This window comes from Hirundo rustica, chromosome Z (assembly GCF_015227805.2).
Source record: "Hirundo rustica isolate bHirRus1 chromosome Z, bHirRus1.pri.v3, whole genome shotgun sequence".
In the NCBI taxonomy this organism is placed as follows: Eukaryota; Metazoa; Chordata; class Aves; order Passeriformes; family Hirundinidae; genus Hirundo; species Hirundo rustica.
In genome coordinates, this window is record NC_053488.1 from 16606533 (window position 1) to 16622481 (window position 15949).

The following is a 15949-nucleotide window of genomic DNA, read 5'->3' on the forward strand; positions in this document are numbered from 1 at the left end:
TCTTGGTGAATTATTCTATTTTGCCATTCCATGGAAGCAGAGGTGTCTCTATTCATCCACACTGCAGACTGGAGAAAACACAATACATGATGAACAGATAGCACAATTTCAGTTTTCCATCTCTTTGTGGCATCTTCAGTGAGCTCAGCATAGCCATGAATAAAAGAGCAAAGGGAGTATTTTTTGTATGTTGGCACTATTTTTAATTTTTATTTTACCTGGTATTTTTAAGTTTTAAAATTATTTCATTGCTGAAATCTACTTTCTTTACCATTCAGACTTGCTATGTTTATATTACTTTCAGTAATATGGCCAAAAATGTGATTTTTGTTGTTGTTGGTTTTGGTGGGTTTTTTGTTTGTTTTTGTTTGTTTGTTTGTTTTAAAACTTGTTTTTGAACAGGAACAAAAGTTTGTATGGATACTCTGTCTTTGATTTACGGGCTTTCATTGTTCATAAATCTGTGAAAATTAGTAATATGACAAGTTCAAACTAAACCACAATACTCTGCTCTTCAATCAAGATAAATGGTTTGCCTTTTTTTAATTAAACATCTCCCAAGCAGATACACAGACAGATGCTGACATCTCATACCACTGAAAAGCTAACACCCCCCCCGCCTTTTTATTTGAAGTCAAAGGTTCCAAGTCAGTGTTTCTTAGTTTGCTCTATAAATGTTTCTGACTTTCTATCCCATAAAAGTCTCCTTTCCTATCCCATTTCCCTTCAAATTATTTAAGTCTGTGACTCCCAAGTTCATAGAGACTGAATGACAGATTGTATCTTAGCAGCTACATTGCACTAGAGACAGAGGCAGACCTCTTCAAGCACGATTAGCGTGAGACACGTTAGAGTGGGCTAGTTTTCATGAAGCAGAGTATCTATGGTTCTAAAACCCAGACTATGAAAAATCTTACTTCGGGCATTAAAAAATAAAGAAGACAAACAAGCCTAAATTACTTGCAGAAGCAAAAGCCAACAAGTTTCTAGTCACCTAGTACAGAGAGAGAGATTTACAGGTCTTCAGCAGAAGAGAAAGCACAGCTGAAAGTTTTAGATGTTATTGTACATATTAATACATTTTAAAGCGATGAGTTTGCTGCTTTTTGTTTTATTTAGCTCTGAGCTATCCTCAAAGCTTCAGAGACCATAAGAGATCAACAACAGCCCTAACAACATATTTAATCATTCAAAAAGATGTATACCTCCATTTTCTCTCAGAAAAGGTAGGCCACATAGTGAAATGGATGAAAGTTCAGCAGCAATTTTCCAAGTGACCAGTGCAATCCATTAATAACTTTGCCCCTTAAATAAAAAGCCCGATTTGATTTAATCATGTGGATAGAAATATGAATTGTTCCCTACTGGAATGCTCATTAGAAATATTTAAATTTTCCTTTCTTGAAATTTTTACGAAAATTTCTTCCCATTCTTGGAAAATGATGTAACATCTTCCACCTTTATGTGAGCAACATCTTCCATGTTTTTAGTGAGGCTTATGTCTTCATATCCAAAATGTGCATTTGTCTTTTTTTTTCATGCTTGCTAACACCAGTGATTTTGGAAGGGGCAGATTAGCATCTTCATACCCAGGATGCAATACTGCAAAAACTTAAGAGGCCTTGGTGGCTGTTTTCTTTCTCCTTCCCCCTTTTCACATATTGTTCAAATCAGACTCAACATCTCCCCCAAGGTCAACCTTACAATCACATTTCCCCAGTCAAATCCCACCTCAAGTTATTTCTATTGCAAAAAAGCGAGTCAGCAGAATTTCCTTTATTTAAATACCTCAGAAATAGTCACTCAGTTTCTAAGAAATTGTGGTCAAAGGAAGAGTTTCTCATCATACTTGCTCTGGAAACTTCAGACAGAAAGAGAAGGGAGGGCTATTATTAGTTGTTCCCTGAAGTTTTATTTTCAAACCCAGCTGTTTTAGAAGGGTTGGGGTAAGAGCAGAAGCTAGAGTTGATCCTCCTAAGAATTCAAGGTGAACTGAGAAAGTGAACTCAATCACAGCTCTCTCCAGGCACTGTTTTTGATAGCTCCACCATATGAACTCCTAGACACGTATAAACAACTTTCACAAAAATGGTAACAGCTGAAGGTGAAAAGACCAGGTTTGTTCTAACAGTTCAAAATGGCTCACAGAGCTTTATCAGGTTCATTCATTTATCCATCCAGAGGCAGCCACGCAAATCCTTCCTTGCTGCCAACGGTAAGGAAAGTACTGTCTCCAAAACCAGGCTAGAGATGGTAAAAGAAGACACTACTTTGGATCATCCTCAAAGAAAAATAAAAAATTATTGCCGAAAAATTAGATCTCCACGGCATGTTCATCTAAGGTGGTGTTTTATTTTTTATCCGAACAACCCATTGCAAAAAACAGACGTTCGTATCAGGGGCAGATGAAGCTATCCGGGGGGTAGCCGAGAGGGTGTCGGCTCCCGACGCGGGGCACTCAGCCGAACCACGGCCAAGGTCAGGCAGGTTCTGCTGGGGCCCACGGCCACCAGCCGCCAGCCGGGGCCCCGAGCGCCATCCCAGGCGCCACACCCGGCCGGCGGCAGCCCCGCGCTCCCGGAGGGGCTCTGGTGCCGGCCCCCGGCCCGGGGCGCTGCGGCGGGGGGTGCCCGGGATCGGGGCGGTGCGGACCCGCCACGGCCGCGCCGTGACGCCGCTCCCTCCCCAGCCCCGCGCGGTACTTGGGGCGGGATCGCCCGCCGAGCGCCCGGGCCGAGCCCGGCGGTGCGGTGCCGCCGAGCCCCGCGCTGCGGTCCCTCCGCGCCGCGGTCCCTCCGCGCCGCGCTCGCCGCGGGCCCCGAGGGCTCTCACGCCGCGCCGCGGGGAGGCGGCGGGGGGATCGGTGGGGCGGGGGGAGGCGGTGCCAGGCGGGCGGGGCCGGAGCTCGGCCACACCACCGCTGTGGCAGTGGCGGTGGCCGCGGCCGGGACCGGGCGAGTTGGAGCGAGCGGCGGCGGCGGTACGGCTGCGGCGGCAGCATGGCTTCGTCGCAGGGGAAGAACGAGCTGCTCTTCGCCGACTGGATGGCGGCGCTGCCCGGCAGCCTCCACAGCGCCCCGCTCACCAACCTGGCCATCCCCGGTGGGTGTTCCCGGCTCCCTGCCCCGCGGCCGCCCTGCGCCGGGAAGGCGAAGCGCTCGGCGCGGTTCAGTGCTCCACGCCGCTGGGGAGGCGGCGCGCCCCGGCCGTGCTGCCGGGGGGCTCCGCGGAGATCCCCTACCGCGCTGCCGCGGGGCTCCGTGCCCGTCTTCTCTCCGCGCTGCCGCGGGGCTCTCTTCTGCCCCTGACCGCGCTGCCGCGGGGCCCCGTGCCCGTCCTGTTCCGCGCCGCCTTGCAATGCCTGCGGAGGGGGTGGGAGCGAGCGGGGCAGGTGCGGGCAGAGGCGCCGGCGGGACGCGGCTCCGGCGGCCCCGCGCTGTGAGCGGCCGTGGGGCGGCGGGTGCGGAGTGCGCGGCTGTACCTAGCGCCGGGGAGGGAAGGCAGCCTGTTTCTGTACCGCCTGACAGCCCGAGCAGTAAACCTCGCTTAGGACATAATGCCACATACTGCCCCTTTCCCCATAAACTTGTGCGGCGAGGTCGGTCGGAGCGGGAACGGACGCAGGGCTGCGGCTGCGGGAGGGGAGACAGGCTGCGGCAGTGTGCGGCTTCATGTCATGTCGCTGTCAGAAAACGCTCGATCTCAACACTGTTTTAATAAAATGAGGGATGGCAGGTAATGGTGTTCAGACTACGAACTCTTTCCTGTCCTCTCTGTTGTTTTTTTTTTTGTTGTTGTTTCTTCTTTTTTTTTTTTTGTTTTGTTTTGGTTTTTTTAAGATACTAACTATAGTAGTAGACTTAGGCAAAATATATGTTAGAATGCAAATCAGTAATTGATTCAGATGATCTCTAGTTCAAGGGAGCACCTCAAGGTTTTGCAAGGACTCTAGCAACATCCTTTCTCTATAAGGCGTCTAACTGGAATGTGATTTCAGAGATGCTGAAGCTCTAATGTCTTTTAAGCTTCTTACGAGAAATCTTCACTTGCAAGTTTCGTGTGGTAGCTACTCGTGTTACACCAGTTTTTATAACACTAAAGATACTTTAGGACGATGTAATAGCAGCTGACATTTGTGAGAATGTGTTTTCTATAGTTTCATTGAGACACAGGTGTGCCCTTCTAAAATTAAGTGTCTCTTATTTTTTTACAGTTTGCACAAATTAGCATTTTACTCGCTACACAGAGTGTTGCTGTTGGTTGAATATATCCTGTACAAAATTGTGTCTGTCCAAGGCATAGGAACCCCGCATCTGCAATTCTTACATCAAATTCTGTTGGAGATGTAAAAATCTTTCAGTATAATAACTTTTCAACATAATAACAAACCGTGGAATGCTCTTATGGCATATTGGCATGATGAGAAATTATTCTCTTTCAGATGGATGGTGGTTTTTCAGGTTAAATGTATTGTTTTAGACACTTTTTTCTGGTTTGAGGAGATGTGATGAAACTTTACTGGCTTCCAGATGCAAAAAATTGCCTTTGTTATGCATCACCATTAAGTGGCTTCCTCTACCAAAGGAAGCATCATGAGGCTGTTGCTGGTACATCTACCTCACCAAGATCTCTCTGTTACTTTCTCACAGCCTCCTTCTAAAACCTGTCCACAGTTTTTGCAGTGGACATTTCTCAGAGCTTCAGCAGTAATAATACAAGCTTTCACATCTTGTTAACATGTTTAAATGAAAAGCAAACAAACAGATCAATTTACAGTGGGCTGTGCCTGTTAATCCCAATATAGCATTTAGCAGTGGACAAGTTATGCAGGCTGTAAGTGTGGAGACTGATCCCTTACATTGGCAGAACAATTTTGTTCACGTAACAGCATTGCACACAGACTTGCTCTTTGTGAAATTCGCAGAAAAACTTATATTATTTGAGTGGCATAGTGTTAAGACCTTTGAAATTTGTCCTTCTGTTAGTGTAAATTGACACAGACTTCTTCTCTGCCTGTCTCACTTTTAAAATGCCAGATTTGGCGAATAGAGTCTTATGGGGAGGGTGGCAATATTGTTCATGTGAATTTCTAAGCTAGGGAGCATGGCACATAGACTACAGGTATCAGAGCATTTTAGAAACTATCTTTTAACAGTAGATTTATTATTATATTCAACGTACAATGTGGACATGCACAATATTAAATACAAGAGCTAACATGGGATTGGTTTCATCCTTTAAGAAGAAATAACCATTCAGACATTCATAATATTTATAAGAAAGTTTTCTCCCATATGTCTACAGATGAGCATTAATGATATGTGCATAACAGCTGTTAGCATATAACTAGTATTCAAGTAGTTAATGCAAGGAATGTGTGTAATCCAAACCTTCATGTGTCAAATCTTCATAGTTTTATCTTGCGAATTTTTCGATGCTTTTGAAGTTAGTGTTTAAGTACTAAAGTATTCAAGTATTCATATTGACTTTTTTTTTTTCTCCTTACCAGAAGAAGTTAACAGTACATTTTTATTTTTTTTTTTCCCCAGCAGGATTTAAACTTCCCTTGCGCAGTAGGAATACTGATTTTGACCTTAATTCAGCTGGATGAATTATGAAATTCAGTTCTGGAGCCAGAGTCCAACAGTCAATCCAATGCTAATGTTGAAGAAAACAAACTATTAGCTTGAAAATGTTAGAATTACTTTTCCATTACAAAGGGTGTTCCACTGTATTAGGGGGAAAATGTTCTAGAAATCATCAGTACATTTCTCACTGTGTAGAAGGAATGCTTGGAACTGAGGCGGTACACTCTGTTGTCTTTGCACAGACATGCTTGTATCATTTTAGCTGTTGCAAAGAGAAGCACAAAAACCACGATACTCTGCTGTGACTGTATTTAAACAATATTACTGAAGGAATCTTCTGTTCATAATACATTTAAAAATGTCATTCACACACCCTTTCATTGTTCAGTTCCTAAGCTTTTGCAAAATTTATACTATTTACCACTCCATATACTTTTGTAAATAACAAATCTGTGCTGGATTTTGCTAGTATTTCAAGTTCTTCTACTCATTTCATTCTCCACAGTTCAAACTAGTTCCTTTTGTTTTCCCAATGCAGGAACCATCTAGATGAGACAGAAATTTCTTATATAGCATTAGTTTTATCCATCAGAAACTCTTCTATTTGAATTTCTTCCAAATATGAGGATGGTACATTTTCTATGAGGTTTTCTTCTTTCTATAATTTGACTCTGTCTGTGTTCTCTTATGCTACAAGTACCAGATTTTCCTCAATTGACAATGGTAGCAAATAACAGTATACACTCTTTGGAAATAAAATAATCTATTAGTTTCCAGAAAATGTCACACATATTTAATCTTCTAGTGCTATGGCAATTAGAATAATGAAGGGATATATTCTCAGGACTTTGGGTCAAGTTGTATGTCTTCTAGTGCTTGCAAACTGTCTCTTGTGTTAAAGGATCTGCCTGGTTGAACTCTCAACAGTTTGGCTAAGAAAAAAGTTGGAGAACTGTGGATTCTGGTCTTTGGGGGGGTTTTTTTCAGTAGTTAATAAAATTTTCAGTTGTTGATAAAATGTGGCTTTGCCAGTGCCTATGCCTCTTTGACCAGGATAAGAAATAGGTTTTTGTAAGCATTGTATGTTTATAGAACTGGAATTTTGTGCTCCCAAGGTGAGGCTGAGAGGTGAGGTATGGAGAACCAGTGTATTCTGCTGTGTCAATGCACCTTCCTTTATCTGAGCTGATCATATAATTTATGTGCAGTGCAGTAAAGAGACATCAGTAGGCAGCATTTCCTTATTAATTGTTTCACTTACTGATCAATAAGCTTTCTTACTGATAGTCTTTAAATATGTGTCTAGTTTAATATCAGAGCCTTTGTACAAATAATTTGTGTAATCATTGTTGCTTTTTCCCCTGGTGCCAATATTCCAAGACTCTGAGAAGTCCGTAAGAATAATTTATGATGGAAAAGAGTATTTTCTCCCACAGCTAACTCATCCCTCCACCAAAACTGATACTAGCCTAAGATCTGCCATATGAGCAGTCTTGATGCATGCTAGGAGGATGTCTGTATAGTATGAGTAAAATCTGAATTAATTTAAGACCCAGAATATCTCTTGAGTGCATAACTTTAAGGAGTGGTGATTCTTCATGCTTTTGTTTCATAGGAGAGTTTCTGATTTCCTTGTGCAGATGAAACCTCTGACCTCAGCCCAGGACCTCACTGGCTTCTGTGGTCTTTCGGATTTTTTTTTTTTTTTTGACATATAAAGTTCTTTGTCCATCAGTTGGAAAGCAACTTCTAGACACAGCAGAGCTAGCTTGGCTCCCCTTAAATTAGAAGCAGTTGTCAGGTGGAATTTTTAATACTACTGATCTTTAGAAAAAGGCTCTGAGACTTGAAATTTCTATTTCCCACTATCATCATACTTTGAAAAGAAAGAGCAAGACCTCATAGGGAGTTTTTTACAAAGAGGAGGATGTGTGTTAGCATCAAATGTCAAAGATGTATCAGGATATTGAAGATGGTATGGTGATACTTGAGAAAAGCAAGTTAATGCAACTGGAATGTTTTAGCCTTTTTTTTTTTTTTTTTTTTTTGTGAATGATAGCAGTGCTGCACTGACATAACAACTCTGTTTCAAATATTTTAACTTCTGTTGTAGCTTGCAAATCTTCAAGTGATATTTTGTTTCTTGGATAGACATTCCTCATTCTCAGCCCCTTAGGAAAATTCTTTCACCTTAATAAAGGTTAGAAGTTCTTCCTTGTTGGTTATGTAGACACACACAGCATTTTCACTGTTTAAATGTTATTAGGATACTCTTTAATTTTGATCTTGAATAGCCAAGATTAAGAGCAAAGGGTGATTGTCTTTGAGAAGCAGGATCTGTTTCACCCTTGTCTGTCTGCTCACGGTCACCAGAATACCTCTGCTTCACTTGCCTGGGTCTGATTCCGTACAAAATTAGCTTTGTCTAGAACTGTAAGCTGATAATGCAGGTAAATTTATAAATAAAACTGTAATGCAAGTTGCTTTTGACATGCATATTTACCTAGAAGTATTCTTTCTTTTTCTGCTTGGAGTGTCTTGCACTCCATTTTCAGTGTTTTTGTACCAGAAATAAGTACCTTACGTTTTCTTTTCTGATCAGAAAATGAGCAAATATCCTTATAACTTTCCTTCAGCATAGCTTTTTTTAAAATTTGTTGATTGTCTTCTTTTTACATCAATCACTTTTATCCACAAAACAGTTTCTCACTGGCCTTGCATGTGCTAATATGTCATTTCCAACCCTTTCAGAAATACTTCTGTGTGATACAGTTTCCTGTGGCATTTGCCAATAATTTCTCCTGCTGTGACATGTTTCTAGCACACACACAATAAAGCTGTTGGGTTACTCACACTGCTGTAAAAATCAAACAGTTCAAACCCTTCAGTTACGTGCCCATCTGCTACCAGAAGTAATTCGAAACTGCCTTTGCTTGGTTTCTCAACAAGGGCTGTTTGTTAATCCAGTAATCTCTGTCCACTGTGTCTCTTGCGGCTCAGTTCCAGCAGAAATGCCTTCTCCAACCTGCCTCGAATCCGGCCACCATGGCAGGTCGGGCAGAGGGAACAGCTTTGTTGCCATCTGGAATTATTTCTGCCTTTCCAACTCAATGAACTGCTAGGGTTTTTTATTTCTTGTCTGGAACTTTCTTGGCTGTTCTGTGTGCCCAAACTGCCCTTACCTTCTGACAGTCTTTAACTTTGTGTTAGTTGTGTGTTTTACGTTTGGTTACTTCCTACGGTTCTTGCTATATTGAAGCTTGAGCTCTGGTCTTCCATGCAAAATGGATCTTGCTTTGAAAATCTTCAGCTGTGAGACACAGTTAACTGTGTAAGTAATTTAAAATGCAGATCCTAGGTAGACAAAGTTATGCAGACTGTAACTTTAAACCCCCTAAGAGTGCTGTGCAGTCTCTTCTACTGTTCTCTATAGAAATAATAATTAAAATGCTCACTACATTTTTAGAAATTAATTGTATGCAATTTATAAATACCATTCAGATTTAGTAGACATATTTGTGTTTAACCATTATATTCTTCAAAGAGCAACCAGTTTCAGGGAGATAACTTTCATCCCCATCTTGTTCTTTCTTCAAAACAGATTCAAATTATAGGTGCTTAATTTGTGAACAGATCTCCTTGTGCAATCCCTACAGTATAGCCCTTGGGACACTGCAAACAATGTAATTGGGAAGAAATGTGGTTCAAAATCTGAAGGTTTAGATTTTAATTTAAATTTTTGCAAAGTTGAATGGTTTTTCATTTGACCTACTATAGCAAACCTTGCTTTAATCTTTTCCATTATTTTCAACAGCTAAATAGTGTCAGCTGACAACTATACATAAAGGCTGAAATATTTTATTTCATTTTAGGAAGTTCAGGTTTCTGTTTTTCTGTCTGTTTTAATACCATCTCAGTTTCTACCATAATCTAATTTAAAATAAAATGCTAAAACAGTTTTCAGATGCTTTGCTGTCTTTTAAAACAGTGTCTCTGTTCATTTTAAATAAAGTTAATCTTTGGTTCATCCAATCTCTTACCTTGTTTGCTCACATACCTCATGCTTAAATATTTAGTGTTTTAACTGTGAAAATAAAATGTTGTAGAATACTGAAAAAGGATAGAAGATGGAAAGAACAAATTGATTTCCTTTGTTGTGGTTCCAGGCTTTGCTCCCTTCTGTGTGTGTCACTTAGGAGGTTTCAGATGATTGGAGATACATGACATGCTGCTGCCATCAAGGCAAAATACCATCCATGAAGTCTACTGCATTATGAATTTTGCTTGTAATTTACAAAAGCCAGGATAAAAGGCACTGAACTAATGTAGCCTTTAATAAATTCCATAGCCTTTTTTTTTTTAACAAAACAAACTCCAGGGAGATAAATAGTATACTTCATGCTTTACCCTGCTGTCATGCTGTCATTCATAGTGCTTTTGTGTTTGAATAGAAAGTCTTTAAAATCCTATTAAACATTTGGCTTTTATTTATATGTTGGCAGCCATGCAGCTTGGTTTTATAATTATGAAAGGTTGCTAAACTGGAATTTAAGTGAGAGTAAGAAAAATGTAGAAAAGATGAATTACATGAGGTGCTGTGCAATCAAATTGATTCTTTAGAGCCTCAAAGGTTATTAGTTTGTTAGTTTTGCTAAATCCTGCTGTTAGAAATACACTCTTCAAAAATACATGCTTCAGGCTAGTCTGGGTGTTCACACTAAAACTAAATGATTGCATGTTTCTACCTCACCTGAACCAGCACGTGACTGGAATTGTCTTCTGGTGTTTCACTCAGATCACTGCCATTAAAAGGTGGAAGAGAAGTGGAAACGTTTGACACATTTTCAGTAACTATGAAGCTGCTGATTGATCTTAAGACAGAGGTTAGAAATCTTAAGACATCTGCTAGAAATCTCTGCCGTTTTTTCTGATTTGTAGACTGGGTCTGGTAATCTCAAGGAGACCACTGATACTGAGGTTGGCCTAGTTCTTAGGAGGAGAGCTGGGTTAGGAAGTCTGCTCAATGGGTTATGGAAGATTTCATCAACCCCTAGGCTGTGACTTGGAAGAGAAGGTGTTTTACACTGCAAAGCTCACAAAAGCTTTTGGTAGAGTGCTGCTTTCCATCCATTGTGCACGCTACCCAAAACCTGTGTCAATGGGGATATTTGAGCAGGTGGTCATTCTAGGTGCTAGCACAAGAATCCCAAGAGATTTGTTATTTTGGGATTAGTCTTCTTTCTTTCTGTGCAAACCCTCAAAATTTGCAAGACTGTTCTAATTGTGTAGATCATGTTCACAAAGACTGTATCAGAAGCCATGCAATCTAGGGTAGATGTGTCTCTTGTATTTCATATGTGAAGATGTGATCCAAAAATGTGAGACACTTGGGTGGGTTCCCTCAGACTTGAAGTGCCTGCATCTCCAAAGGGGCTCCTCTCTGGGTGGTGGGCAGACCAGGAGATCACTTTGAAGCTGCTCCAGGAGGCACCTGCCAGTTGCTTTTTCCATTGCTGGAAAGCAATGAAGATTGTGTTTGCACTTTGCATGGCACCGCAGTAGGAGCAATTCATTCACAGGGGTGAACAGGCTGGATGTAGCTGGTTTTGAACAGAAATTCCCAAGTTAACCTAAGCTGAAAAAAGGGGGAGGAGGATATTTGTTGCAAGAACAAAGATCTAGCTTGGACACCGAGTTTGCAGATGCTGTCTTTTTATTCATCTGCTTCCTCACTGCACTAAAGAAAAAAGCACTTTTAGGGAGTTGCGTCAGTAATTTTTTGGTATAGAAAACCTGTATGTTTAAATTCAGGACACTTAGACCATGTGAATCCAAATCTGGCATTATCTGCTTTGAGCCACATTTCTGTGTTAGTTTGGTTGGTTTGTTCTGTTTTTAATGCTTTAATTTTCCCCCCACCTTATATGGTTCTCTTACCATTTCCTTGGTTGAAGTGAAATACTCAGTTTTGATGAACTGTAATCTGCAAACCATTGCTCAGTTGGAGCTCTGCCTTCCTCTGCTTCTGGTGCAAAATTGACAGCTGTTCTTTCAAGTAGGAGAGATCACCTCAAAACAGGTGCTGTCCAGGATGGGAATGGGGAGCACATGTCTAGACATGCTTCAAGGCTTATCCAGGAGTGCAGGCTCATGCTGTGCGAGGGAGCTGGACTCCTGCCTTTTGCGAAGTGTTATTTAGAGCATGTGCCGAGTGAGTGTTTTGAGAAACATTTTGTAAGATGACAATACATAAGGAGAAAACAAGCCAGCTTCAGTAATTTTTGGATGTAGCTGTATTATAGGGGAAATGAGCCAAGGGACACTATGAAGGGCATGAACAGCACATGTGCAAATTAATGCTCTTGCTTCTGGTGTGCATGAGGTGAGATTTTCTTTAGAAATCACAGTGTGGAATATGGATAAAACTGGTATTTCTAAGATCAGTTTTAACGAACTGGCTAGCAATGCTTCAGACTCTCCTTGCTGAAAACAGCACATGAACCAATAAAACAAACACCGACCTATTTGAGAGCTTAGGATGATGAGGTGGTGGTGGTACTGCAAAGAAATGGTTGGCTTTTGTGCCATTATGTATTTGGCCTTGTCACATCCTCCTGTCTTGCAGGGGTCAGAACAAGTCACTGTAAGGTTGGGTGATCTGGTCCATGTTGGGATTACAATTCCTAGCTGCTTATTAATGTGCTTTGTACACCACAGAATTCTTACTGTTTCCTTTGAGGCTGCATCCTTCACAAAACCAAGAGTAATCTCTGCTTATTGGAAAGTGGCTTCAGTTTTGCAGGAGAGCCCTGTTTGTATCTGGATAAATAAACTAAACAAGGTTAAACAAGGTGGAGTTCTAGGGCTGGGGGGAGAAGTGCTGTGCTGAAGGGGATCAAAGTTGCAGTTAGTTCAATGCCTTGGCTCTGGTGTCATCTCTGATGTGTATCACAGAAAAGGCTCAAGGACAAAGTGAGAATAAAGGGATATTCCCCCCTATACATATCCCTTTACTCTTCTGGCCTGTGTAGTTTTCAGGAGTGGATTTTACCTTTATTCAGCATGGTTCTTCCAGATGTGCTAAGAGAGATAAGGTTTCTTAATCTTGAAGCCATCTATCCTGGGCTGTGAATTACCTTGAATTTTCCCACGGAAAAAGAAGATGATGGTGATTGTTGTAATTTTTAGGTTTTATTAATTGGTCTACTATTTAAAAATGTATTCAGAAGTGCTGATAAACAAATTAAATCCCTTGAAAGCAGCTTCTCCAAGTCAAGTGAGAGATAATGCCTTTTCATTTTGAATTGCTATTGTCTGCAAGAGCATGTTGTTCTTGCAACCCAGAAGCCAAGAAGCAAAATGCAATCCTCTTTACATCTCACTTGCATCAGGTGTTACTTCAACTCTGTCTTAAGTGTGGGATACAGGCTGGAAATAGTTAGAGGATATCTAAAAACAACAGAGATATGGAGAAGTATTCTGATCGGAAATTACATTTGAAAGTAAGTGGGGATAAGATAACATGCCTGTTTTTCTGCCTGCTAGATTAAAGCAGGGCTTTCAACTTACTATGTCAGACAAAGTTGGTGTTTAAAAATTCACACCAACTTACAGGCAAACCAGGAAAGATCCAGGAGGAGAGAAGGGAACTACTATGTTCAAAGTGAACTTTTTTCCCGAAGTTCTACTCAGTTCATGGTTTGGGTGTTGCTTTTTTTTTTTTCTTCTTTGGAATAGTTTTCAGCAATTTATTGGATAACAGGATTCACTCACTGAGAGGAGAAATTTTAACATGAATCTAACTGAGTCTGGTTTTACACTTCCTTATACCATGTCTAAGTGCAGATCTGTATGAAACGTCACTAAATCAGAGCAGTATGTTTACTTTGTGCACTATGCAGGGTGGAACTTAGTCTGCCTCAGTTACCTCTTGATGAATAAATTGCTCTGAACAGCTGAGGAAAGCAATGCTGACAAGATGATGAACTTAAATATGGCCTTCTAAAATGCACTAAAATGTAGTGCATTTGTCAGAAAGAAGATACTGGTTTACATTGCTTATAGTCTTTAAGTGAAGCATTATTAAACAGCTGCATTAAAGAAAAAATAATCCGTCTTCAGAATAAAAAAATCACAAGATTTATGGTTCAGCTTTATCCAAAAATTCCATTATCTTTGCCTATAACCTAAATATAAGTCAGGGAACAACAAGAGAAAAGCAGGTTTGGGGATGTTACCTATTGCATTTTAGTCAGCTGACACATACACTGTGATGACTAATGGTGCTAGATCAGACCCTTACGTACAGAAGAGGAGGAAATAGCATATCTTCTAATTGATTATTTTGAGGCTGAAATACCACTAAGTAATATTTTGGGTTTTATCTGTATTATAATGTTGTTTGAGGCAGCAGGGCTTTCACAGACTTGCTCCTTTTTGCTGTTAAAAATACAGTGTATTAACATTTATTTATAATAATACACTTTGATATTTAGACCAAAGTATTTCAAAATCAAGCTATGTAATTTTCAAAGTCTTAGCATATCTTTTAAGATGTTGATGTATTTGAAGTCTGGAGAACTTTTGGAACAAGAGTAAGTAAAGGTTGAAATTTCTGCGTTTTGTCTCCCAATGCATTTGTAGTGATTTTTTTTCCTGGAATTACTGTGGAATTGAGATAGGCATTGAAACAGAAAATATTCTTCAAGAAAGGGCTTTAAAATCTATGTTATTTGAGGCTGCATACAATTGTTCTATAGTAATATTTTATAATTTTATAATTGCTCTGTTTTCTGAAGCCCTGGAACACCAAGGCCCATCATACGTCTTTTGAACAGCTTCTTCCAAAAGACCAATCCTCTTCCTTTGGTCTCTGATCTAGGCCGGATCTTCTTGTTGCATTGCTGTGTGATGGCTTGAAAACAGGTAGTTTAGATTATGCTGGGGAGAACAGAAGAGTAACTGTCAAAAATACTACATGGATTTCTGTGTTGTATTGAAGGTAAGGATTTATGGAGTTTTTGATACCTGGACTGGGCATTGAGAAGAGTAGTAGAGCTGGAGATCCTTGAGACATCACAATGCAAGTGATCAGACATGGTGACTTTGACATTAGTCCTGCCAAGTAGATACAGCCCTATATCAGCATGTAAAAACACTGGTGGCTGGTGGTGAGGCTGGTCTAGGACAGGGCTTCTGACAACTGGATTTTCCTGATGCTTGAGCCAAAGACATGGGCTTAAAGCCTTTCTGAAAGAAATGGTCAGAGCATGGAAAGTGTGTGCATGTTTTAACACTCTCCATAGCCTCCGTATTAAACACAAATTATAAAGGATTCATTTTCTCTATTATGATGGGATGTTTTCCATGTTTTGTTGACAGGAAAACTAAATTACTTGATTAAAATAGGGGATGCTGAGGCAGGAATAGAAAATGAGCCTGTGTTTTATAAATCTTAATTTAGTGACTTGACCTTTAAACCATGCATTTTCATAAACATAGAGGAGAAAGAGGGTTAACAAAACTTCTCATGACAGCAGACACGTCAGGTTTTTATGTGTTGTACATGAGATTTGTGTGCTTTGCACATATCATAACAGCAAGGAAGGGAAGCATTTTTCACAGGAAAGCGACATGTGCATCAAATGTGATGGCATATGGACTACTGCATTGCATCACCCGCCTCTGAAGTGGTCTCTGAAAAGAAGGACCAGTCAGAGGTGAGACCACGCTGTAAGTGGTTTGGCAGATCTCCGTGGATTAGGAGGTGAGATGCAAGAGATAAAGTTTCTGGCCTTGCTTGGAAATCAAATAAAGGGTTACAGCAGCTCCAGCTAAATGGGAGGTTTGTAAGCTCTGCAGAGCAAGGGAGGCCAGTTAGCAGCACATTCTGAGTTACATTAGGAGTTGCATGGGCTGTGTTGGAGTTATATGCAAGCACTGCTTCAGCAGTGCACTGGATGTTCCCTAGTAGCATCTGGCAGCACTTCTTCCCCTTTCAGTCTGGGAACCACAGACAGCTGGTGTTACCTGCATTCTTCAGTCACCTGTGCAAAAAACCCAAATGTGGGATTGTCTCCTGATGTGATGGTTATTGAACAAGTTGCATATTCCTGTAATCTTTAGTGTATTATAGTGGGGAGAGAGTCAAGGTGTGGAGCACTTGGAAGACTCATAAACATTTCCTGAAAGCAAGAAGACACCAGCAGTTTCATTCATGCTCCCAAAATGATGCAAGAGATAGAATAAAGTGAAAAAAAATTATACATATACATAGACACACATATATTCTGAAAGCTGGAGGGATGCAGATGAGCCTTTTTGGTTACTAGCCTAAGTCTCTGCCTGGAGATTAGAGGGTG

General features: G+C 40.8%; 1 protein-coding gene across 1 annotated transcript in view; it reads left to right on the top strand.

Annotated features, from left to right (window-relative positions):
* The first annotated feature begins 2917 nt into the window (after nucleotides 1-2917).
* Nucleotides 2918-15949, top strand: part of PLCXD3 (phosphatidylinositol specific phospholipase C X domain containing 3) — a 95806-nt gene continuing 82774 nt past the window's right edge. Inside the window, exon 1 of the mRNA XM_040090410.2 lies at nucleotides 2918-3102. Coding sequence (XP_039946344.1) covers nucleotides 3000-3102 — 103 coding nt within the window. The 5' untranslated portion in view covers nucleotides 2918-2999. The remainder of the gene's footprint in view (nucleotides 3103-15949) is intronic.